We start from the raw sequence: 25,436 nt of genomic DNA, 5'->3' as shown, positions 1-25,436 counted from the left end.
ACTTAGCGTTTGCAAAGGCGCGTTTTCAAATCTTAAGCGTTGATTGTTCAGGTCTTTTCATTATGGTCTGCAAAACACTCGGTACTTTATACGTAGCTATGGTTACTACTTCAGTTGATGTCGTAGAAATAATATTTTTTAAGGTGACATTGCAAGACTAGCGAAAATTTCGAAAACGAACAGACTAAAAAGCAAAATTTATTCAGTAGGATTGAAAACGGTAATGTTTAAACAGAAAGCACACTATAAAGGGGGATTCCCTGGGAGACCAGAATGCATCTGACAATTAGAAAATAATAAAATTTGCTTGTTCATTTAACTAATAAGTCTAAACCCAACGGAAAATGAAAAAAATTTCCAAAAGCTATTTAAAAGTTTGGTTTATTTTGAATTTTGACACAAAATTTGGCGTGAATGTTAACCTTAACACAAGTCTCACGAGATTCTGGTAAACTGTACTAATGTTTACAATTGCTGTTGAATTGCCATCATTTTATTAACTCACGATCTTTTCAACCACAAAATTCGAGAAATTGTTAGCTTCTCTTACGGTGGAATTCAAATTTAAAAATGAACAGAGTTATTGTACAATGCCCTATCCTTCGCGTGTAAAAACTAAATTGCAAATTAGATCGTGTTTATGGGAGGGGTGGGGTAAGGGGAGCCAAGTCCATTTATAGTGTGCCTTTTGTGTTTAATTCAATGTGTTTACATAGCTTTTAAAAATTCGACAATTGTACGCAACAATTTATATTATTTCATGTTTAAGAAACATTGAATAGTGCCTGTCGCCTTAAAGAATGTTTGCTCCATCAACTGAATTTTATTGTGCTTGACAAGAGAACAACTGGCTCATGTTTTTTTATCTACAGAAGAGATTTCCCCAAATCATTGCACATTGTAAATTGCTCCGACTAATTGGCCAACTGCATCGGAGATATTACATGGTGAAACCCTGAACATGAGACTAACTGAACACAAACAGTGACGAGAAATGGTAATGTCAAAAATCATATTGATGTAGACCATTGACAAACGACCACACTTGACTGCCTGTACCCTGTTGAATGCATTGCCTACGGCACAAACCGCTTTCAGCTTCGAACTCTGGGAGCCAGACTGGCTCGCAAACTGAGAACAAACACTTCTCGAACGATTGCAACAACTACTGGCACCTTATAGATAATTTATTCACGACCTCAACAAAACCACGAACAAACTTTGATTCGGAAAGAACCGACAACACACGAACAGAAATTACAACGACTGACAATGCTATCAGTTTTTACGAACATTATACGAATCTTGAGCTAAAAAGCCAACAACATGACGGCGAAACATACAGCTTAGTTTGACAGACAACTTGTCACTTGACTCTCAAGATCAGTGACTTCCGATCAGGTCGTCGAAACGTCGGCCACCAACAACAATTCTTTCGAGACCTACCCTCACCCAGACGATCACACTACACAAATTACTGATACGACAGGGTTGAAACCATTTATTATTTTTAACTGTTTTCACAACGTAAAAGACACTCGTAGTTTCAGCTTTGGTTTGCATTCATTTGAGTTACGTACGGACGTCTTCGGAAGACGTCTAAGCCTATGTTCTCTTGTCATTTATTGTTAGCTTGTTGTACATATGTAAAACCCTGATGCCTGGTTCGGCAGATACTTAGACTAGGAAGTCTCGATAATCTTAAGATTTTACAGTTATACTGACCACATAGTGAACGATTTAAAATACAGACAATTGCAAATTAGAAACAAACGATTATGGATATTGTTAGGAATCGACTTCAGTCAAATTTTCGGAAAAATACATAATTGCAGCTTCAAAGTCAGGATTTTCAAATTCCAGTTGAAAAGGAAAAAGATAATAAATTAAAAACATTGCTGATGATTTATTAAAAAAGCAAAACAAACGATCAACTTCTTATACTGTGTGTCAAGAGATACGACTTCACAATTGTCTTGTTTGTTTCTTCAACTTTCACTGATTATATCATTGCTTTCTGGTGAGGCGCAAAACAAAGTTTATTATTGAAATAATTTTGTGATCTGATTAAAGAAAGAGTTCTGTTTCTCTTTTGTTATTTCAAAGCGAATTCAAGGATGAACTGAATTGAAAATTAATTACAAAGAAAATAGCCAACAAGTCAAGGCATCGAGTAACTAAAATAATGCAAATGGCTTTTAAATGATTGTGACACACTGAAGCAAAAATACTATTTTGAAAGCCTTTTAACCGTAAATTATCTTGTACGGTCTTCTGCAACGTCAACGAAACAGCATTGTTATTGCTTTAAAGGAAAAATTTACGGCTTTGACTACTAAAAGGAACTGTAGTAAACAAATGAGACTTTAATAGGAACAAATTGTTTATTTTCATCTTGACGTACGTTTACTGTGGTCAGTATAAAGTTAAAATCTTACTTTACTTTTTTCAAAGATTGAAATGTTCGTGTTAAGGGTGGGAATAAACTTGGAGAATCGCTTCTGTTTCTTTGACCAGGCATTTGGGTTTTCTCATGTGTAGTATATTTACTTGTAAGTGGAAAAAGACCTTTTACTGCCGGCCTTCGTTGTAACACAGGACATAGCATTAAAAAATACAGCTGAATTTCGTTCGAGCTGATTTCAAAATTGTTGAAGTTGCAGTCTAAATTGTCTGTTACTGCTCCAAAAATCTTCATAACTGTTGTAAATTATAAATCGTTCCGGGTAATATCTTGAAGTTTTTCGTTTAGTCTGTCCTGTGTTACAAACTATGTCCAGTTGTAAAAGGTTTTTTATCCGAGACATCAACTCGTGCAAAAAGTTTGAAAAACTGAAAAGAAAGATCTTCCAATGTTTAAATTGGACAAGCAATTCGCTACAAAATCTTTTTCGGATTTTTTTTACAGTACAGGAAACAAATTGGCGTTTCATTTTCAACTTTTTGCACGAGGTGATGTTCGAACATTTTTGGCGGGAAGTTTTCAAGGGAAGCCATTTTGAATTTTTTGTCAAAAAGTTGCCAGGGGAAACGCTGTGCAAATTTTTCTAAATTTTCCCGCCAAAAGTCTTAGTATATAAAGGGAAGATTTTTTCTTAACACCTTTTTAATGATTTGATTGATTTCTATTAACTAATTAACTTATAATTAGAAAATACTTGAAGTGAATAAAAGCAATTACACAAAACACTTGTTTGCATTTATTGAAAACTTTATTTAAGATAACAAAGTGACAAACAAAATTTTGACTTTATTGAGTTACAACGTTACACTTAACTATACATAAGTGTTAAATTTTAATAACAATTTTTTTTAGTTAAAATTGAACTACAAAAAATTAAAAAAAAACGGCGCATGCGTATTTTAGGCGCCCGTATTTTTGTACGATTTTTAGCGGGAAAATATTTTTTTTTCAAAAGAATATACATACAGAGCAAATAAATGAGAATGTTTTTTTTTTTAAAAAATGGCGCATGCGTATTTAAAGCGCCCGTATTTTTCTAAGTCTTTTGGCGGGAAAATTAAAACCGTTCAAACCGATGTTAACAAGAAAACAATTTTTGCCAACAATTGACATAACACTGGTTAAAGAAATTAATTTTCTAGCAAAGTTTTGATTTTAGGACAATTTGCTTGCAAAGGAAAATTCTGATTGACAAACTGGTTGCAAAGTTTTGGTTTTCCAGACGATTCAAACGGGCAAAAAACATTGTGCTTGAAACTGATTGATAATAAATATCTTGCAAAGTTTTGACTTGACAAACAATTCATAATCATGGCATTCCGTATTGTGCTGGATGAAATGATTGATAATAAAAGTACCAGTCAAACCAAATATTCTATTCAGCACAACTTTGCAATGTTGCAGCACAATGCTTCAATAATGATTTGCAGTCTACTTGAGCCTACTTGCAATTCGAATTCGAATTTGCCCCAGCAAGTTGCCAAGTTCTGATTTGAAAAAAAAAAAAAAAAAAAAAAAAAAAAAAAAAAAAAAAACACTCTTAATAAAGAGTTAACAATTAACAAGTTCTGTGGTAAGCTTGTCTCGCCTCTTATTGCCTTAGTGAATGGTTTTGGACAGAAAATAGTTTTTGGCTTCAATTATCTTTAAATAATTTGAAAGAAAAGCCTACCTAGTTCTTTTTCTACCTCTAATTAATCCTTGGGCAATTGTCTTTGTCTTGGTTTTTCCTGTCTTGAAGGCCATGCGCATCATAAACATCAATGCCATCCAACAACCTGCACGAAAATAAAATAAAACGATAAATTAATAAATAACAGTAGTTACAATAAGCGTATCAGATTTTAAAAGGGAAAATAAATAATTTCGGTACACAGGCCTGGTGTTGTGTGACAATCAAAATAAAAAAAAACGCGACAACCAACATGACCGCCATAGTAACGATCTACAGGTGAAGTGTTGCGTGACGATTAAAACCACAAAGAAAGCCCCAGTTGAGGCTGGTTTCCATCTATGTTTAGAAATTCTTAATCCATTTCGATCTTAACGAGTTTTTACTATTCTTTATGTATTGATGTTTTTAAGTGTACCTACATTTGTACCCCAACCCCATTTTTTCTTTGCCGAATTTTGTTGTCATGTTAGTATTTCTGCACAATTATTTTTGGATTGAGTTTAATCCTTAATTTGATTTTGTGCCCTGTTGAAATAGAGAATTCAAAATAGGAAAAAAAGAAAATACCGCCATTTTGGAACAGGTCTACATGAAAAACAGTAAAATCAAGAACTCCAAATACATTATTTAAATATTTTACTTCCTCACGGAAAGTGCATGCAATAATGCATTGTTTGTTGTAATAACATTTGGAACTTGTAAAAGGGATACTGTTTTATGATACTAGATAGTACATAACAAAGCAGGAAGGGGAAGGGGGGCAGGATATATGTTCTCATGGGAAAATTTTAATTGTCAGAACCTCAGAAATGCTATTTTAGACATCCTGGTAGAATTTTTGAAATAACATAGTTGTCATTAGAACACTCTCTTTACACCTTATTTTTTGGCCAGCCCTCACTTGAAAGCCTTTTTTTTTAAATTACCCCACTTTACTCCATTAGTCCCACCCCCAGGGGTGGTTACAGGGGGGTGGATAGGGTGGATATCCACCCCCCATTTTTCGGTAAAAATTTTTTCGAAATGTCACTTTATTTTAAATGGAAAATAAATAAAGAAAGAAAAATTAGCTATCGCTCATGTCTGGTTGTTGTTACGCCACATTTCGCCGTCTGCCGCCACTTAGGGTTAGGGTTAGGGTTAGGCCCTAATGGTCTGCCATACACCCCCCCTTTTGAAATCCTGGATCCGCCCCTGCACCCCCCTCCACCCCACCACCAACTCAGAACAGTCACCATAGTCTTTCACTGATGCAGTGGCATTGGCAGTACATGACAAGCATGTGTTGAAAATTTGTCAAGTTTTAACGTGTCTAGCAGATATTTTTATAGAACAGGGAATACTAAAATAAATAACATAATTACTGGTTGATTGTTAATGCAATCTTCAACGGCGACATGATTACTAAACATAATAATTATGTAGTCTAAACATATTTGGACTTCTTGGAAATATTCAACAGTCATTTTTTTAGAAAAATGATCAAGGTAGTTTACATGTAAATGACCTTCATCCAATTTTATAAACTCTTCCAAAAATATTTGGAAATGTTCAACTCATTTCTGTTTACACAATAATTTTTATTTATATACATAGAGTCTTCATTAATTATTCTTGAATTTCAAGAGTAGCATTCCTGTTGAGTTCTTTGAGCTAACTGATGTTTAAAAGAAAGGAAGGGAAAAATAAACAATTAGGAAAAAAGAAAGAAATTTAAAGATAGCAAACAGACAAATTATAAAACATCATAATAGGACAAAGTTTAAGCTTCCAAGGAGTTAAAACTGTGGTTTAGGTAGTGATTATAGGAAGTGCATTCAAGGATTTGGTTGCTAAATAACTGAAATGTATAAATTTATCCATGTACATGGCTACTTGGAGATACGAAAATTTATTTTCTTATGTTCAATTTAATATCTCGAAAGTGAGGGAGCTGACGGGGGTGATTAACAGAATCCCCTCAAAGTATCAGAATCTTGTTTCTTGAGAGGATCACAATTCATTTTTACTCCTAATGTTTTCCATTCAATACCAGAAGATTGCCTGGCCGGAAAAACACTTACCACTGAGTGACAGAGTTCAAAAATTGCTTTCTTTCATTTTTTGCTAAAAAAATAGCTACATTATATATTGTCAGAATTAGATTATGTAGAACACTGATGCAGTTTGTTTCCTAGAAAACACCTTTTCTTGTGGAAAGAATAAGAAAACCAGTTTTCCAGGTCAATTATAATGGGCCAATTCTAAATCCGAAATTCGCTATCATAACCTTACACGTATGTAGTCTATTTGCATCTGCCATATAAATAAGCCGGAAAGTACATGTATATGGACACAATTTAGTTTTCACTAAAACATATTTTCAGGGGTTAAGCAAAATTAATCAAAATAAAACAGTTTAAAAATAAGAAATCTTGAGGTTTTTAAGATAAATGTACTGAGTATTAATTGTGTAAAAGCCTTGCAAACAAAATTTGTTTATAATTGTTCTTGCGAATTTTCGTTGAAATATCCTCAAATTGCCAGAACATGTTTCATTGCGTTCTAAACAAAAAAATTCAAAGCAGAGAATTTTGTGGCATGAAGCTTATGTTTCACACGTGACAATAAAGTAACATGTCACACATTTGATCAAGTACATATCAGTAAAATAAATTATTTGAGCCACGACAAGGTAAAAGATTACTGATGCATTACTCAAAACACAAAATTAGAAAGCAAAGTTGCCAAAACTTTTACTCAATACCTTATAACCAATCCCTTCATCCAAATTTGGAGCAATACTGTACATTACCATTTTTGTTTTTTGAAGTAGTGTATGTTTTCTTCAATGATCACATGATGATCACATGACACAAAAATGTCAGCAAAACATGTATGTACGTATAAAACATACTGGAGAACAGGTCTGGGTAATTCAAGAAAATGTCAAATAGAGGTCATCAAAGTGCAACAAATTTTTAGAATGGCGCTCGTAAACTGTACTTTTTACTACTACATGTAAATGCTCAGTTTTCAAGTACTTCTTCTGGTTTGCTATTACACCGGTAGAGGTCATCAAAGTGCAACAAATTTTAAGAATGGCGCTCGAAAACTGTACTTTTTACTACTACATGTAAATGCTCAGTTTTCAAGTACTTCTTCTGGTTTGCTATTACACTGGTAGAGGCCATCAAAGTGCAACAAATTTTAAGAATGGCGCTCGAAAACTGTACTTTTTACTACTACATGTCAATGCTCAGTTTTCAAGTCCTTCTTCTGGTTTGCTATTGCAACAATCATTTTTTGAACAAGAGTGCAAGATAAAGAATAGTTCGTATAGCGTGATCGTCCGGGTGAGAGTAGTTCTGAGAAGAACTGTTGTTGGTGACTGACGTTTCGACAACCTGAGCGGAAGTCATCTTCAGAGTCAAGTGAAAAGTTGTTGTCAGTCGATGATGTTATAAGTCTGGTCCGTTGAAGCTGATTGGTCAGTTAAGCCGTGATGTTATTGGCTGTAAGACTCGTGTAAAGTTTGTCATCAGTAATTGGTCAGTTTCGATCCGTCTATTGTTAGTGTAATTAAGTCGTTCTGTTCCGTCTATTGTTAGTCAAATTAAGTCGTTCTGTTGGCGGTTCGTTTGTCGCTTCTGTTTACGTCGTGAATAAGTCGTTTGTAAGGTGCCGGTAGTTGTTGACATCTGTTGATAGGCGTCTGTTCTAAGTTTGTGTACCAGCTTTCCAGAGTCAGTCGTTGAAAATAGTTAGTACTGTAGGTTAAGCATTCAGCAGAGTCCCAGTCGATTTTGTGTTTAGTAAGTCGGTGGTGTTCAGAAATGTGATTGTTGACATCACCATTTCTCGTCGCTCGTTTGTGTTCAGTCAGTCTCGTGGTCAAGTTTCTACCGGTCTCTCCGATGTAGGAGGCCTGGCAGTCGGAGCATTTGATCTTATAAATCGCTCCCTGTCTGTTGTTAGGTTCGTCTCTGTCTTTAACGTTGGTCAGTAAATGTCGTAACGTTGTTATAGGTTTGTGAGCTACACGGATATTGTAGGGTTGTAGGATCCGCGCAATAGTCTCAGAAGTGCCCTTGATGTAGGGTAAAGTCGCTGTAGTAACAGATGTCAGATTTCTGTCAGTTTCAGTAGTTCTGTGAGTGTTGCGTCTAATAAAGTCAGTATTGTAGTTGTTCTTGTGGAAAACGCGGTCAAGGTATTTGTTTTCGTCAGATAAACTGTCTGGTGTGTCACAAACTAGTTGCGCTCGTCTCGTCAAAGTCTTGATAGTCGTAGCTTTGTGGGAAGTCGGGTTGTAGGATGTTTCGTCCAGTAATCTGTCGGTATGCGTCGGTGTTCTGTACACTGTAGTTCGTATTTCGTTGTTGTCGCGGCTTACCAGACAGTCAAGAAAAGGAAGTTTTCCGTTTTCTTCGATCTCCCTGGTAAACTGAATGTCGGCGTTCTGTTCGTTTAGGTGTTTGTGAAAGTCGTCGATTTCGTCTTTGTGTACGGCGGTAAAAGTACACCGCCGTACACAAAGAAGTTTTCCGTTTTCTTCGATCTCCCTGGTAAACTGAATGTCGGCGTTCTGTTCGTTTAGGTGTTTGTGAAAGTCGTCGATTTCGTCTTTGTGTACGACGGTAAAGGTATCATCAACGTAGCGTAACCAGAGCGGTATCGTTTGTCGGCAAGTTGCAAGGGCGCGTTCCTCGATATTTTGCATCACAATTTCTGCGACAACAACGGAAACCGGCGACCCCGACTTTCACAAACACCTAAACGAACAGAACGCCGACATTCAGTTTACCAGGGAGATCGAAGAAAACGGAAAACTTCCTTTTCTTGACTGTCTGGTAAGCCGCGACAACAACGAAATACGAACTACAGTGTACAGAACACCGACGCATACCGACAGATTACTGGACGAAACATCCTACAACCCGACTTCCCACAAAGCTACGACTATCAAGACTTTGACGAGACGAGCGCAACTAGTTTGTGACACACCAGACAGTTTATCTGACGAAAACAAATACCTTGACCGCGTTTTCCACAAGAACAACTACAATACTGACTTTATTAGACGCAACACTCACAGAACTACTGAAACTGACAGAAATCTGACATCTGTTACTACAGCGACTTTACCCTACATCAAGGGCACTTCTGAGACTATTGCGCGGATCCTACAACCCTACAATATCCGTGTAGCTCACAAACCTATAACAACGTTACGACATTTACTGACCAACGTTAAAGACAGAGACGAACCTAACAACAGACAGGGAGCGATTTATAAAATCAAATGCTCCGACTGCCAGGCCTCCTACATCGGAGAGACCGGTAGAAACTTGACCACGAGACTGACTGAACACAAACGAGCGACGAGAAATGGTGATGTCAACAATCACATTTCTGAACACCACCGACTTACTAAACACAAAATCGACTGGGACTCTGCTGAATGCTTAACCTACAGTACTAACTATTTTCAACGACTGACTCTGGAAAGCTGGTACACAAACTTAGAACAGACGCCTATCAACAGATGTCAACAACTACCGGCACCTTACAAACGACTTATTCACGACGTAAACAGAAGCGACAAACGAACCGCCAACAGAATGACTTAATTTGACTAACAATAGACGGAACAGAACGACTTAATTACACTAACAATAGACGGATCGAAACTGACCAATTACTGATGACAAACTTTACACGAGTCTTACAGCCAATAACATCACGGCTTAACTGACCAATCAGCTTCAACGGACCAGACTTATAACATCATCGACTGACAACAACTTTTCACTTGACTCTGAAGATGACTTCCGCTCAGGTTGTCGAAACGTCAGTCACCAACAACAGTTCTTCTCAGAACTACTCTCACCCGGACGATCATGCTATACGAACTACTGATACTCCTGGGTTCAAACCATTTACTTTAAGATAAAGAATGTGTAACATATCTACGCAGAGCTAAAATTCCATTAAATAAGTCACAACACTCATTTACCAGATCCAGTTAACATGGTCAAAAGCCATAAGGAAGATTGATTTATTCAGGGCAAAGAAAATGAAGGCTTTTACCCAATCCAAAGTTTTTGTGCAGAAATACTCGACAAAAAGTGGTTAGGGTTATAAGGTACACCCTCAAAATAAACAGGAACTGCATTATACAGGATTGTAGCTAAGGGCCGGCTGCCAGCTAATTTCACCGGCTGAAAGAGAACTTGAATCCGGCTGAAATTTCACATGAAAACAAAGGCTAAGGTAACCTTTTAGAGCTGTCAAGGCCAGAAAAGCCAGCTGAGCTTGTTGATGAGCCGGCTAAGTGTTTTCTTAGCTACATCCCTGATTATACATGTACATGTGCCATCATAATAAACATGTTATCCAAGCATCCCATCATATGAAGTGCACAAGTCTACAGTAAACAGTAGTAGTGTGTTAAACATCAACTAACCTCAACACTTTTAAATCAAGTTGTCCAGCTTCCTCTTCACTTCTGTTGTCCAGCTCTTGTCATTCAATGCTTGACACTTTTTCTGGAGAAAGATGAATATTACCGTATATTAAAATTTATGCTGGGTCATGCATGAAGAGTGAGTGGAAAATCATGCAGTCAGCTCTTTATTCAATTCTTGTGCCAGTGAGTCTCTACAACATTCAGGTTTATAGTTAAGCGGATAAATCGTATTAAAGTCAACTTGAAATGCCAATTTAACGACACATAGCAAAGCGAAAGGACATCGTAACCTGTACTGTTGTTTATGTAGATGTTTGTTAACATATTAAAACAATTGTTATGTTAATCATGCAGAATTTATCTAACTGGTACTTTGGTCGAAAAGTTTGGCCCATGTACATGTATAAGTCGAGGGCGATTTTTTGGACCAATTTTTAGGTAAAATTTAAGGTTAACTTATACATGGGTAAATACGGTACATCAATAAAAGGAGTGATCAGATTCATACAATGTACTTTCCTTTTAAACATTTTGACTTTTAAGACCCCCTACCCCCTCAGAATTTTCAATGATCTTCCATGAAGTGGGTATGGATATTTTCTAGAACTGCACATTTTCAAATGTAAATTTGCAATTTTGGGTCTCAATTTGGACTGGATACCGAGACTGAAATTGAATAGCTTGATGCAAAAGAATGCTTAGTGACTTTTAGGATGAAAAATCGTTTTTTCCTTCAAACCTGCCCCAATTTTTGCATGTGGTCTTCAATTTAATGGAAAAACATTGTCCTCGAATTAAAATTTCTGGTTTGCACCTTGTCTTCGAGAAAAACTAGAACTATGGTCACTTTAAAACAATAACACGCGGCAACAAAGCCAAATAGCCTTTCGATTTCAAAGAGAGATGAGGATTAAACTTAGCAGTTACAGTAAAGTAAAGTTAGGGTCAGCTAGTGTTAAGGTTAGGGTTAAGTGTCACGAATGTTATATAAACATTGAACCTGACCGATCGACAAACTTGAGCGACTGAACAGTGAAAAAAAGTGAAAAATATATAGCAAAATGAACGAGAAATACTTAAACAAAAACGACTTACGCCGTTGCCCTTTCCTCTCGCCAGCTTCTAACCACAAATGCACTCGCCAAATGTTCAATGTTTCGTTTTCAGTCAGCAAATTTAGGCTGCTAAAGGTTAATCCATAATATGTTTTCGCTTTTCCCCAGTTTCTCTCCGTAGTCACGCGTAACGCAATTTGATCTTGACTCAAAAGCAACGATCGTTCTTTTAAACATTCAGGCCCTTTATTCCTGGAAAGGATCGCAGCTTAGGGCTATTTTTTGTCGAAATGAAGCAATTTGTTGCTTTTCTTGGTAACAATATCCTTTTCTGTCGATTCTGTTGTGTTCTGTTGATTGAGTGAGCGTTTTCCGTCTTTGCCGTGCTGAACGAACTTTGTTTATTGTGACAATGCGTATCGAATGACGTATCCATTAAAGATTATTATGGGATATCCCTGAGTAGCTGAAATACGCAAACTCCTATCGCCAAATCTAAGAGAATTTTTATAAGTCTAAAAGCACCTCCTTATTTCCAAACGTTCAACGCGGCAACACGAGGCAAATGAGCCAAAACTTCGAGAAAATAACGTTTTTTGGAACAGAAGTTGCTTCTAGACCTCGCCTGGCTCAATGCGCCTTCGAAAGCCAAGTTTACCGCCAGTCTTGGCAGGGCTTAGCAATCTTCAGGCAGCAACACATCTCGCTTCTTTGAGATATGCTAGTGGCTTACGGGTTTCCAGACTTAATGATTTCCTTTCACCACCAGACGGGCGCAAATATGTGTCAAATAAGCGAAAATAAGCGGACTTCTAATGCGCAAGGTGAGTTTTCAACTGGTTTGATTGAAAGTCTTGTTGCCTCGGCTTCGCGCGCCAAAATAATTCAAACGTAAGCTTACGTCACAAAGTAGTTTAAGAAAAAAAAAAGGACAATGATTTTCTATTTAATCGAAGACCACATGCAAAAATTCAGGCACTTTTGAGCAAAAATTCAGGCACGTTTGAAGGAAAAAACGATTTTTCATCCTTAAAGTCACTAAGCATTCTTTTGCATCAAGCTATTCAATTGTTTGGTATACTGTGTATGCAAGAATAATACACACACTAAACAAAACGACATGAAAACAACCTTTACCACAAAACAAGCCCTACTAAAGGCACTTATAATCAGAAAATAAATTATTTTCCTTACGAGCTGTAACTAAATATAAGTCCATGGGCTCTTTGAGAAGGGTTTTTTTCAGAAGGATTTTTGTGTTGGACCACGGTCAGATTTGGGGGAATTATTTAATAATTATTTTTATGCTTTTAATTATTTTTTATATTCGAACCCACCCCATGGAATGTCATTGGAAAATTTTAAGGGGTTGTGGGACTCAAAGGTCAAAATTTCTAAAGGAAAGTATAGGGGGCTTAACTCGAATTTCCAGTTGGGTGGGGGGATTCAAACCAAAAGATCCTCCATGGGAGGAGTATGGATTTTTTCTGGAACAACACATTGCTTATCTTTAATTAATTGCTGTCAGGAATAATCCCTTGAACAGTGGTCATGAATAAAATGGGATTTACAAAATTAATATTTTTAAGGTCTCTGCACACATGGGGACATGTCAGGATCATGTGTTGTTCACACTGAGGGAACATGGAGCGGAGACGTGTAGCTGCAACAAAATCACAATGTGTACACATGCAAGAAAATGTAGCAGGGACATGTTCCAGGGACATTATTGTCGCAGCGACACGTCCCCTTGTGTGTGCTGTTTATTTTTTTGGCACGCGCAACACGAACATTGAAGCTGTTTTGTCCCTGCAACATGTTGCACGGAATTCAACTCGCTGAACTTTGTGTAACATGTTGCAGGGACAAAATGTTGCAGGAATTCGTGTTGACATGCCAAAAATTGACTATTGAGACCACCCTCTCGGAATTTCTAATGATCTTCAACAATGATTTTGTTGCTGCCACATGTCCCCGCTACACGTCCTTGCTACATTTCCCCTTAGTGTAAACAACACATGATTTTTTTAGCTGCTACATGTTGCTGCCACATGTCCCTGTGTTTTGTCACCACGTGTGCAAAGACCTTTAAAAGTAGGTTATACAAACATCTTGCCAGTGCCAATAATTTCTTTATTATAAATTTATCAGTTCTGTGTAATTTTCAAGCAGTAATTCACTCAAGTTTCTATGCAATTTATGACGTGGATGCTGATGTAATTAGAACTTGTGATAACAAACTTGTTTAAATTATTTTGGTATCTGAGGCTTGCTCATCAAAGTTGCTTTTTTTTAAAATCGCCATTTGCAAAATTTTATAAAATTTAAAAAAAAAAAAAAAAAAAAAATCAAAAAACTAAATGGACACAACCTATTAACGCAATATGGCGGACTCTTGTGTCACACCATATTCGCGTCTTCATTATTCAAAATTTGGCTGAACTAAAATGAAAAAAAGGCCAAAAAACTAACTATTGCCTTAATACGTTATTGCTGTTTAATAAAATGAGAGTAGGAGGCTTTTTTTACATACCAAGAATTGCAAATAACGAGTAAAATGTCCTTCTCCTCGCTTGATCTCCTCGGTCGAAGCCAGCACCATGTCACGTTGGTCGATTGATAGGAATTGTGGGATATCCCTCACCCCTCCCCTCCCAGGGGGTTTCTTCCTGGTGCTCCTTTTGTGTTTCACGTTGGCAAAGTGGATCAAGAAGTAATTTTAGGTTCACGTTTTTTGGAGTTGAATTGTTTATCCTAATTTTAGTTGTGAAGATTGGGTCCTCAAAAGGGCATTCTGTTTTATTTTGCCCGTGCGTTCCCCATTCTTTGTCTTGTCCCTTCTTTATCCTAAACACCCTTATCTTTTCTCAAGTGCGTTCTTACGTGCGTTTCCTTGCGTAATTTACCATACGTTCACTGTGCGTTTCCGTCGTTTTCCAGTGCTTTCACATCCCATAGCCAGTGCTATTCGTACGTGGCTATCCGTTATTTATCCCTAACGTTAACCCTGTGTCGACACCCAACCCCAGTTTACCATCACGGCGTGGGTTCCTACGTCCCTCGTGCATTCGCTGTGATTTTCTGATAAGTCTGCTTAAAGGGACTGTGTCACGGTTAAGTTAATTTTATGTTATTAAATTTTGCTAAACATTCACTATGAAACTAAATGTTTGCAAAGAAATTAATTCTATGATTCTAAATGACAAAACCATAGCTTCATTGCAACCAAATGTGTCTCCCGGGCGTTATAATTTAAAGTTATAAGCAGACAAGATTAACTTTGAAAACTGTTTCGTCGGACCGTATTTCAAAAACCCATATCGCAATCCGTTTCAATCTTCGACACTTTTGGCCATCCATACCTTTTTTGCGTGTGTTATTTAAATATTTCTTCAGTGTTTTAAGAGGTTATTTTATATATTATGAAAACGAATTTGATGGTCATTTCCTATGCATAAGTTTGGCTAAAATCCGTGACATAGTCCCTTTAACGCTTAGTTCGTTCGTGCTTTAACTTTGGCTTCTCCTGTGCATATTCCCCGTGCGCTGCCTTTCGTTTTAATTCTCACGTTTTGCTATATATGTTTCATCGTAAGTACCATTGCGTTCTCCAGCGTTTTCTTCGTCCGGTACCCAATGGAAATGCAAGAGAAATGCAAGAGGCTTGTGTCAGCCAAGATTGGGTGTTGCGGTGTCGAGCCAGGATTAGTTTTAAAGTGTGGGCGAGGGCTACGATTAGGGTTATCATGGTAATGGAGTAGCATGTGCATTCTGCATTTATTCCTGAGTTCCGCACTAACCAAAATTCAAAGCCAACAGTTTATCAATTAAGCCCGCCCTACACCTATCAATGTCCGACGCCCAATTTTGGCCAACATCTAATGTTAGCTGAATCTTATCTCTGTGTGTTCGTCCGTGGATTTCCAAGTTCTGTCTGCAATCGTTGTGGGTTCTCAAGTCAAGTCAACTTTATTTAGGAAGGGTGGCCCCATCAGCGCTTGGCTGGTATCAACAGGGGCCCAGGTTCTCGTATGTTTGTTTGTCTGTTGATCGTGTATTAGTCGGTTTTGGTACCTCGTGCATCCCCCCTGCATTCCCCAGCGTTTGCCATGCGTTTCACTACACGTTATCCGTGCGAACTGAGCGTTCCTTTGTACATTCACTGTGCGGTCCAGCTGCGTTTCCCATGTGGTCTTTCGTTTCTCCTTTCTCCTAATCCTAACCTTAAAATGAACTCTGGGCCAGAACCCAAAGTTGTCCGACACCCATCTTTGGCCGAGATCCACCCCTTACTGATACCTTACTTTGGTTTGACACCAATCCCTGGGTTCAGCCTAGACACTAGGCGTTCTTTCATGTTCCGTTGTTAGCGCGAAGACTGGGTCTCTCTCGAGACGTCACGGCTCACGGCTCTTTGATCGAGCCGCAGAACGCCTAGGGATTAGGCTACTATGAGATTACACCCAACCTAACGTGATCCCCGTGGGTTACCGGCGGGTTCCGGCGCTATTAACGTTCCCGGGCATTCACTGTGGGTTTCCCTATGTGTTTGCCCTTTGGTTACACCGTGCGTCCCTACATCGTATAACTATGCCTACATTTATACGTTCTAATGCGCGTTTTCTCCTACTTTCGTCTATGCATTGCCCTTATATTCCCGAACTTTTAACACACTCCAAAGAAAGACACGAGGAACTAATTCACGATAATAAATTTATTTGTTCAAGTGGCACAATAATAAATGCACAAAAAATTTTCGCTTAGACACAGTCTAATAAACATGGCGCTTGTTAACATTATGTCGACTTAAAGAAAGCAGCGCCCGCCACGGAACATCTCTACATTTTTTTGTTGCTATGGTGATGTGACATCTGCAAAGAATAAAAAACCATAAGATTAATGGACTTCTATTGAAACATGAATGGTCGCAAGAGCAGGAAGCGAAACGTGGGAAAAAATATGGCAGCGGGTACGTTTCGCGTAGGCACATTCTGTTTCTCATATTATTTTTGCTTCTTGCTTGCTATGGCGAGCTAAGATAGGCGTCCGCAGTCCATAAGATGAGTATTCGAGAAATGAAACCATGCGCACATTATTACTTTACACACCAACCAGCCGTAAGGGGCGAGAATTGAGTGACGCTCATGTTCGCTGCACTCACTTTTGTGAGAATTAGAAAGCCTTGGCGCAAAGGAAAAAACATACACTCAAGATACTGTTTAAAGAAAAGCACGAAAGTTTTTCTATTAGCAAAACTAAAGTAAAGCGCGCGTTGCCCATGGGTGCACGCTGACGTATGCTTTCAACCTAAGGGCGCGCGCTGATATGATGCGACTGCAAGAAACTCAAAAAGCTTGAGTGACTCTAACGCTTCTTTCGTGCTTAGCAACCTCTCGCGTGCATCTGTAACTCAATAGTGCACGCTGTGACGTTTAACATTTGTTAAGTTTAGCATGGACATTACTACCTATGTGGTTTACTAAATGCCCATGAGTGCTTTCAAATTAACTCGAGGAACCGCTTTTTTTTAAGATGAAAATGTAGTGACGTCATAGGGATGTTTTCATTTCCCTAAAATAATCTACAGCTCGAGTTATGTGACCATTACAGTGTCATATGATAAAAATAATATCTTACCTTAATTCTTGTTCACTTTGTTTTGTGATTTACTGTGTTGACTGGACTGCACATTCATCACTAAAAAGATGAAACATAATTTTCATGAACATTCCACATTGTACTTGGTCAACGTTGATCTCTTCCAATTTTGTAGGCCTTCCGGAGTTTTTCATCCGTTACCACCGTTAAGGTTCTATTAAGCCCAAATCTTTTTAAGCCCACTCTCCAGTAAGCCCCACCCCCTCTGGAAGTTCAATTGTTTAATAACCCCCCTCTCTATTAAGCTCCCCATCCCGTAGATGGTTTCTCGTAACCATTCATGAACAAAGAAACAAAGCAGTTTTACGCTATTTAGGTTGCTGTCTTGTGAAAATGTGTTATCAAACAGAACTAAATCTTTGAAAAGTCTACTTTATTTCTTATATATGCTTACCCTAACTGATGTACGATTTAAATTAAGCCCCACCCCCTCAAATCGTCTTAAAAAGGGTCTTGCATTTGGAGCTTTTCAGTACTGTATTTCGAAATTGGAGAGCAAGTAGGTACTTCATACACCAAAAAGGGTAGGATAAAAGTAGTTTACCTGATTTTAATTCCTGCTCGGAAAGTTCCCTTTCCCAGAGAGCTAATTCATTGATCTGTAATGGGAATCTGTACATCGGTTTATCCGAATTGTTTGGCCGTCCAATATCAAACGTTGTAAACGAATCGCGAGGCCTGGACACCAATGCAGGATCACTGCTAGCCACGTGGGTGCCGTTCACGTATAACTTGAGCTGATCGGCTTCCCGCCACGTGAAAGCGAGGTTGAACCATCCGCTCGGCAGAACAGGCGTGTCTAGTTTCCACTGCTTGTTTTTTGTGCTTAGAATCACGATGTATTTCTTGGGGAAGTAGACCACGGCAAATCCGCGAGACGCGGTGGACTGGCCGCCACTTGACATTATGTACGAGCTGGTGGTGTTAGTCAGTGAAGTCTTGTTGAGTTTGAGCCAGGACATCACCGTCATACCTTTATCCGCGCAATGTCCGGGGTCACTAAAGCAGGTATCTGTGGTAAAAGAGTTCAGAAGATTCAGTAATTGCTCCTGAATGAGAGATATACCACCATTAAAATGGACCGTTAATCAACTTGCTCCTTTTCTTGATTAGAATCAATCTCTTATCTAATCTCAAAATTAATTTATAGACAAGAAAAGCAACGCCTTTTGTGTGGGGGAAGAGGGCGACAAAGTGCTCCTACCAGTAAAATAAACTGTCAGCCCCGTGTACTCCTGGAGTGTTCAGCTAAGATACCTACAGCCCAGGAATTGGGAGAAGGGAGTTGGGCCTTATGTCAGATATTCCAAGCGTTAAACAGTTATCAACTTTGGGAGCTAGAGCTTTTATGTCATCCGCGCCAAAACTCTAAAACGGTTTGGCCAGTGAAATTTAATAGTCACAATCAATCTTTGTCAGTTTTTAAACGTACTGTTAAGACACACCGTTCAAGACGTACTTTTAACGTTTAGTTTTTATTTCTTAGGTTTGTAAATCTTGTATATATATCATCATTATTTTTACTTTTTATCTTTTTATTCTTGTAAAGCGAATTTGATCATTCATCATGAAAATTGCGCTATACAAATTTTAATTTTTATTGTTATTAATTAGGCCATCATAGCCCCCAGAATTGTGAGCATTCCTGGGATTTAAGAAATTTAAAATTTGATCCTGAATGACAGATAATTATACCACCAAAAAAGATATATTTCTTCTTTGTTACGGAAACGTTTACTATCAAATTAAGCTGGTTTCAAAGATGCGAGACGCTCCTATCGTTTTGAGCTTTCGAGTTTCTGTTTCAAGCTTGCGAATATCTCACAAAATGTAAGAATTACACAAAATCATTGCATGCGCACAACGTTTTGAACTAGTGATCTGAAACAAAATTCAAGAATTTTTCTTAAACAGATTCAGCCGGATTCACTAAAACAGGTCTATGATCAACATCGACATTTAATTGAAGGCGAGAATGTCTCATACACACAGAGAAAACTTTGTCTTAGGAGACGAATTGCCTAAAAAGAGTATAAATAAAGGAGAGATTTTTTTTATTGACGTTTGGTTTGCATGTGACGTCAAAAACACCGTGTTGATGGACATTAACAAAATATTTCTCCTTTGCATTGCTTCTTTCATTATTACTACAAACATGGCAACCACGACTTTGTAACTTGTATGTAAAAAGAATGGCCGCAAACCATGAATAAAAGCAGAAATATGACACACGAATAGTCCCGAGAAGTTTGTTAACTTTGCATAACTACTCACTGTTGGTTTCCTTGAGAGACAGCCATCCACCATTTGTATCAGCCACAAGACCTCTCTCGGTTGTGTTCGAGATAGCGGCACCGCCCTCTAGATGGACTGCGCGACCACGCACTTCATCTAAAGCGACCGAGCTGTTTCCAGATGATCCAAAATGCCACAAGTAGCTTGGGGACACACTTGGTTTGTTGACTGCAGAAAAAATAGATATGGTTTATTAGAACTGTATCCTTCAACCATTTTGTGACACACAAGAGACGGTGTTTCATCGGGATATCCAAACACCGAGAAGAGAGTCGAAAATACGACGCGCAGCGTATTATTTTTGACGAAATTCGAGGTGTTTGAATAGCGGATGAGACACTGTCTCGAGTGTTTGATATATCTTCTCAATAAAAACAAAAACTACGGAGTAAATGGAGAACTAAAATCGTAAGTATCAATGCTAATTAAGATCGGGTATCCAAACCTCCTTTAAGGTTGTGTTTTTTTATTTTAACTTGATGATTTTTTAATCTATGAACTGCGAAATGCCCCTAGTTTACGTTCTGAAATTATCGGGAGAGTTAATAAAGGTCGCCGTCATTGCTTCAGTTTTACACTTTTCGTAGTCTGTTGGTTTCCGTTTTATTTTTGTGCTAGTCTTTGCAGTTTATTCAAAGCAGAATTCGATTTCGATTTGTTAGTTTTGTTACTCACCTTTAGTCTCAACTTTAGTTATTTCGCTTCGTTGATTTGCCCGTACTTGCAGTGAATCACCAGACGATTCGCCATCGTCTTCGACACTACCACTGCCACTGCCACTACCACTCTCGCTGTCCTTAACACTGTCGGCATTGTTATTATCACTGAGGCTATTATTGCCCTTGTCGTCATTCTCATCAGGTCTGACAATTATTACACTCCTTTTCTTTCCCCACGCTGCAAAGAGAATTGACCGATCATAAAGATTTACCTATTTACGTTCTCGCTAATCTAGAGACGTTTAGTGAGATTTTGTGAAAAGTCTAGTTCCACAGGCCGGGTTGTTCAAACACGATTACGCTAATCCAGGATTAGCGTGAATTTTGATTTCAGTTTTTCAACTATTCAGTGAGGTTTTCTGCTTGTATGTTCTGTCCTTCAGTTTTGACATCTACTAATCTCTAACTCCACAAAACATAAGCAATTTAAATAATTTTATAAAAGAGAAATTGAACCCTCGATCAACTTTTAATCCTGGGTTAGTGTTAAACGGCTTTCGAACGAACCGGGCCAGGTCTTCCGTCTTTTAATAGTAGAAGTGCGGGGACCTCGGGAAAAATGAACGCGATATATATATGTAATCAATGGACTGATGTCGGGTCCATTGTGGGCACTACTGTCCTATAAATTGTTTTTAGTAAATAATAAAGATGGTAAATTTTAAGCTCGGTAATAAATAATGAAGATGAAGTATTCAACATGACACGAGCATGGGACAAAGAAAAAAATCTGAGTCCCCGACGGGAATCGAACCCATGGTCTCCCAGATACCGGTTGGGCGCTCTAACCAACTGCTACTTTTTGTTTTTGATTTAATTTGTTGTGTGTTTTATGTTGGAGAGTTAAGGGCATAAATCAGTTATTTTCGGATACAAAGTTTAGAAAATGTCAAAAGCTAAAAGCCATATTTCCTATTTGAACTAGTTTGTGTTAGTTGGAAAAATCGAAGGAAAATTTTAAGCAAGTGGTTACTAGAGCGCTTTTCGTTTGAATGTCGTAAAACCAACAATCACTGTGGCTAATCAAAAAAGGCACAGACAATCCAGCCAACCAATCAAAATTCGAAGCAAACACATCTAGCGGGTGCAAAGCGCGGGAAAACGTGCGCGAGCGAGACAAGGTTGGTTTTGGTTTTACTTCTGACCGGTCGAGAAAGTAGCGCGCGATTTAAAACCAATCACTTAGCGTAGTGAAGCAAAATTTTACACTCAATCGAAAATTGCTCTAAGATGGGTTTTAGTACATGACCAAACAAAACTTACGCCATCTTCTTCTTCTCCTTCGTCTCCGACGTCGTCGTCTCCTGGGTCGTCTTTTTCTCCATCGCCAATCCCGTTTTTTAGCTTTACGTCTCAACTTCATCTCGCGTATCTGATCACGACGCACTACAAAATATACAACGTGATAAAGATCATGTCAACAATAAGCGAGCTCAAACCACCTCCTTTCCACCCTCGATTGGGAGAGGATTTTTCTTCGACGAAAGAAACAGAAAGCCTTGATGATGTTTAAAACCATGAATGGACTTGCCCCAGATTATCTTCAAAGTCTTTTCTCTCAGCGTCACTGTTTATAAGTTAAGAGACTCTGAGGGAAAGCTGGCTCTACCCAAACCAATGCAAGCACCAATTATTTAAAATTAAGCTTCTCTTACAGCGGGGTATGTTTTGAAATAACTTGCCCAAATGCCTAAAAATGCTGTATCTGTTAATAATTTTAAGCAAATTATTAAGAAGGTAGCTGATATATCGGATTCCCACACGGCAATCATGTAAAGCAATTGTAATTAGTTTTAGTTTTTTTACTTAAGCTTAATTTACTGATGATTTTCCGTGTTTAAATAAAGTTTTACATTACATTACATTAAGCCCGGTGTTCATTGGCAACGTAAGCGCAAGTATAACAGACCATCCCATTGAGGCGCAAATTGGGAGAAGCGCAGCGCTCATTTGCCTGCGTTTTGTCACCATCGCCAAATAAACTCATGCTAACTCATGCGATTTTGTTTTGAGCTTATTACCTCCACAAGCCGTTCTTTTGATTGATCTCACTACACGATGAAGGCTTCTGAAACCGGCTTTGAACACATATCGTGGGTTCGCCGCCATTTGGTTGAGCTGAGCTCGTCTGAATTTCCTGCCGATTCCAAGCGCCAAAATACGCACACCCGCCTTTCTGAGATCACGTGACGGCTTCCCAACCCTGTCTTGTGAAATACCATCAGTCATGACAATCAGGACCTGAAAGATAGAAGACAAATTTTGAACTACATTGTGAAAAGGAGTTGTGATAACACTATATATAGGCCATGTTACTCGAGGGAAATATTATTGCAACTTGCAGCGCAACGATGACGACTGAAAAACATTGCAAGTTCCAGAATGGGGTGTCACACGTTCGCAACTTGCAACTTGTTCACAACTTGCATCCGCATCCGCCAGAAATTATTCCAGAAATTATCATCTTGAATTTTTTTCTCGAGCATAGGACGCGCCCTGATTGCCCTTTTCAGCCCCATAGAGGCTATAACAGTCAACTCTCTCTTAACGGACATCTCAAAAAGACGGACACCCCTTAACACCTGCGGTTGGTCCCCTCTCTGCCGTTTCTCAGTCATTTTGCTGTAACTAAACTCCCTATAAGACGGACACCTCTTGAAGACGGACAGTTGGAGCCAGTCCCGACGGGTGTCCGTTTTAGAGGAAGTTGACCGGCTCAATATTCATTATCAGAGATTACGAGTTTTATTTACTGGATTAAAAAACGCACTGAAAAATTTTATAAGCGCTTGCGGTACCACCTCTGCAAACACGAGGAACGAATCAAACGAAACAAGTAGCAAAATATGAAACACTTTTTGCGGATTTTAACATGGCGTAAATTGAAAGGAAAGTTAAAAAACTCTTTTCAAAAGTACTAGAAAATTGATTAAAAAGTAACTGAAACGCGGAGAAATCGTTACCACTGTGAACAAGAGGGAAAAACTTCATGTATACTCACCTTTCGTCTATTTGTTCTCCTTTTAAACAACCGATATCTGGCAAATCTCATTGCTCGTCCAATTCTAGTGCCACCTCTCGGGTATCTAATGCGACTTATAGCACGCAACACGCTCTGTTTGTTTCTGTAGCGTCTGAAGTTAGCGATGAGCCACGCACGATGCGAAAATAGCACAATACCAACACGAGTTTGTGTCGGGGAGATGGCGAATGAAGCCACTACTCTCTGGACGAAGTTGAGACATCGTCTGAAGTTTCCTCGACCGTAAGCCTCAATACTTCCAGAGCCGTCAATCAAGAAACCCAGGTCAAGACGTTTGCGGCAAACTGAAAAGAAATGATAGAATTTTAAGGCCCCATTAGGGGTTTTAGGGATACGGGATATTTGGGAAAAAATATAGGGAAACAGGATATTTCAGGGAAAAATTATAGGGACACGGGATATTAAGAAAAGAGATTGTGGGATATCGAACTTCAACGTTTTTCAGGAATTAATGGGATACGGGATATTTAGGCGAAAAATTAATGGGATACGGGATACTCGGGACCCCCCCCCCCCCCCCCCTAATGGGGCCTCAATTTTTCTTGGTCAGTTTTTCTGATTCGCACTACAAATTCGATCTTTTTCTTGAGATTGCAGCGATAAAAGTGGAGTTAAGAGTAATTTTACAGCAATAAATATACGAAAATAGAGAAAAACAAACACAACGACTGGGATAGACATAAGAAGCCAGAGCCCGATTCTTATTGCACGCACCAGGGACCCCTTTTCGTCATGGAAATGAAGACGCTTTGAGCTCAAGTAACTAATCCCTAATAAGTTTCACACATTCCTTTGCGCACCTAGAGTGTGTACACTAATCCAATCTGTCAGCGTTGTCGATTTCACCAAAGATCAGTTTTCGCGGCAGATATGAATTTGGAAACCACGAACATGATCAATTTACTTTATTTTCGTCCGCGACAATGTGTCGATACTAAAAATCTCTGCCATGTTATTTCGTATTTTTTCGCCGTTGCTTGTCGTAAAAACGAAATGGTATACCTTGAGCGATCGTTTGGACTGCAAAGAACCAAGAAAATTCGAGAAAATAGTGTGTTTACCCTGTTCACCGACGAAATTCGGCGTTTAAAGTTCGAAGATCTCCGCGACTTAAATGGCGGGCATGTACCAGAGTGGTTCGGCAGACGAAGCTGGAGAGGTCCGGAGAATATTATGTGGGGACGTCTTTCGCAGTGCTAGCCAGCATTCAGCTCGAAGAAATATTTCTGAAGTCGAATATTTTCGATCGAATGGATTTTTATTACTGATGTGGTTAAAATGCGCCATAAACAGAGAAATATGCGAGTCGACGTCTTGGACCACAAATCAAGTTCCGAAGAACGAACAGTTGACGCGGAAGACCAGGATTCCTCCAAATCGTGTCCATTGATCGAAAAGAAGGAAACATCTTCGGTACAAACAAAAAATTGAATGAAAGTTGTTGCCCGTCAAGCACAAGAAGCCCGCCAAGAACAAACAGCGCGCCAAAATGCTCGACGCTAACCACTGGAAGCCCGCCACAATTTAATAACGTCCCAGACCATTCTCCTACTTCTTCCTTTTAAGATCACCTCGAAGTCGGACTTATTAATTTCAGATTTTGCAAATGCAAGTTGTGCCCCAGCGACGAAGAATAGGAGAATACGACTGAAAGTGGAAACTATCTTGAGTCGATGTCGAGAATTTATGCAAAGGTCATGGGGAGCCATCGGGCGACTTGATTACCCTTTCTATTACAGTGGATGGAAGAAAACATACTGTGAAATTTAAAGGTAAATTAATACTCAAGGTTTGTTGCAATCCATCGATAGGAAAAAATGTGACTTTATTAGGAATTTAAGGGTTTTCTCTCCCTAGCATTAAAAGTATTATAAAAAAGGACTTAAAAATGGTTTAAAACATCAGTAGTAATGTACTACACTCTGAGGCAAATTTGCCTTAGAGATGTAGTACATCACTACTTCCAGTGCTGGATACAAAATATGGGACAAAAATGGATTCAAATATTGGAATCAAATATTAGAATCAAAAACTGAAATTCAAACCCTAGAAAACCAAGCCTGAAAACTTCTTATA

The 25,436-nt window shown here is 38.6% G+C and overlaps 1 protein-coding gene and 1 long non-coding RNA gene across 7 annotated transcripts in view; both read right to left on the bottom strand.

Moving 5' to 3' along the window:
• Positions 1-4,028: 4,028 nt before the first annotated feature.
• LOC144645706 (uncharacterized) lies at positions 4,029-14,244 on the bottom strand. Its single transcript, XR_013569331.1, has 3 exons — positions 14,179-14,244; positions 10,588-10,669; positions 4,029-4,242 (listed from the first exon to the last, which is right to left on the bottom strand). It is a non-coding gene; the product is annotated as an uncharacterized LOC144645706 (long non-coding RNA).
• Positions 14,245-16,344: 2,100 nt separating this feature from the next.
• Positions 16,345-25,436, bottom strand: part of LOC144645251 (uncharacterized) — a 109,137-nt gene continuing 100,045 nt past the window's right edge. For 5 of the 6 annotated variants that reach the window (XM_078504737.1, XM_078504736.1, XM_078504738.1 and 2 more), the window contains 8 exons: positions 23,319-23,644; positions 22,339-22,558; positions 21,567-21,703; positions 20,274-20,484; positions 19,578-19,766; positions 17,848-18,315; positions 17,283-17,342; positions 16,345-16,516 (listed from right to left, as the gene is read on the bottom strand). In XM_078504737.1, coding sequence (XP_078360863.1) covers positions 17,284-17,342; positions 17,848-18,315; positions 19,578-19,766; positions 20,274-20,484; positions 21,567-21,703; positions 22,339-22,558; positions 23,319-23,644 — 1,610 coding nt within the window. In that variant the 3' untranslated portion in view covers positions 16,345-16,516; position 17,283. Of the gene's footprint in view, positions 16,517-17,282; positions 17,343-17,847; positions 18,316-19,577; positions 19,767-20,273; positions 20,496-21,566; positions 21,704-22,338; positions 22,559-23,318; positions 23,645-25,436 lie in introns of all 6 variants that reach the window. The other variant, XM_078504734.1, reaches the window with a different exon arrangement.

This window comes from Oculina patagonica, chromosome 3, assembly GCF_052425735.1.
Source record: "Oculina patagonica isolate OP01 chromosome 3, crgOcupat, whole genome shotgun sequence".
Classification (NCBI taxonomy): Eukaryota; Metazoa; Cnidaria; class Anthozoa; order Scleractinia; family Oculinidae; genus Oculina; species Oculina patagonica.
The sequence above is the reverse complement of the archived record's forward strand: the minus strand, read 5'-3'. Positions and strand labels throughout refer to the sequence as shown.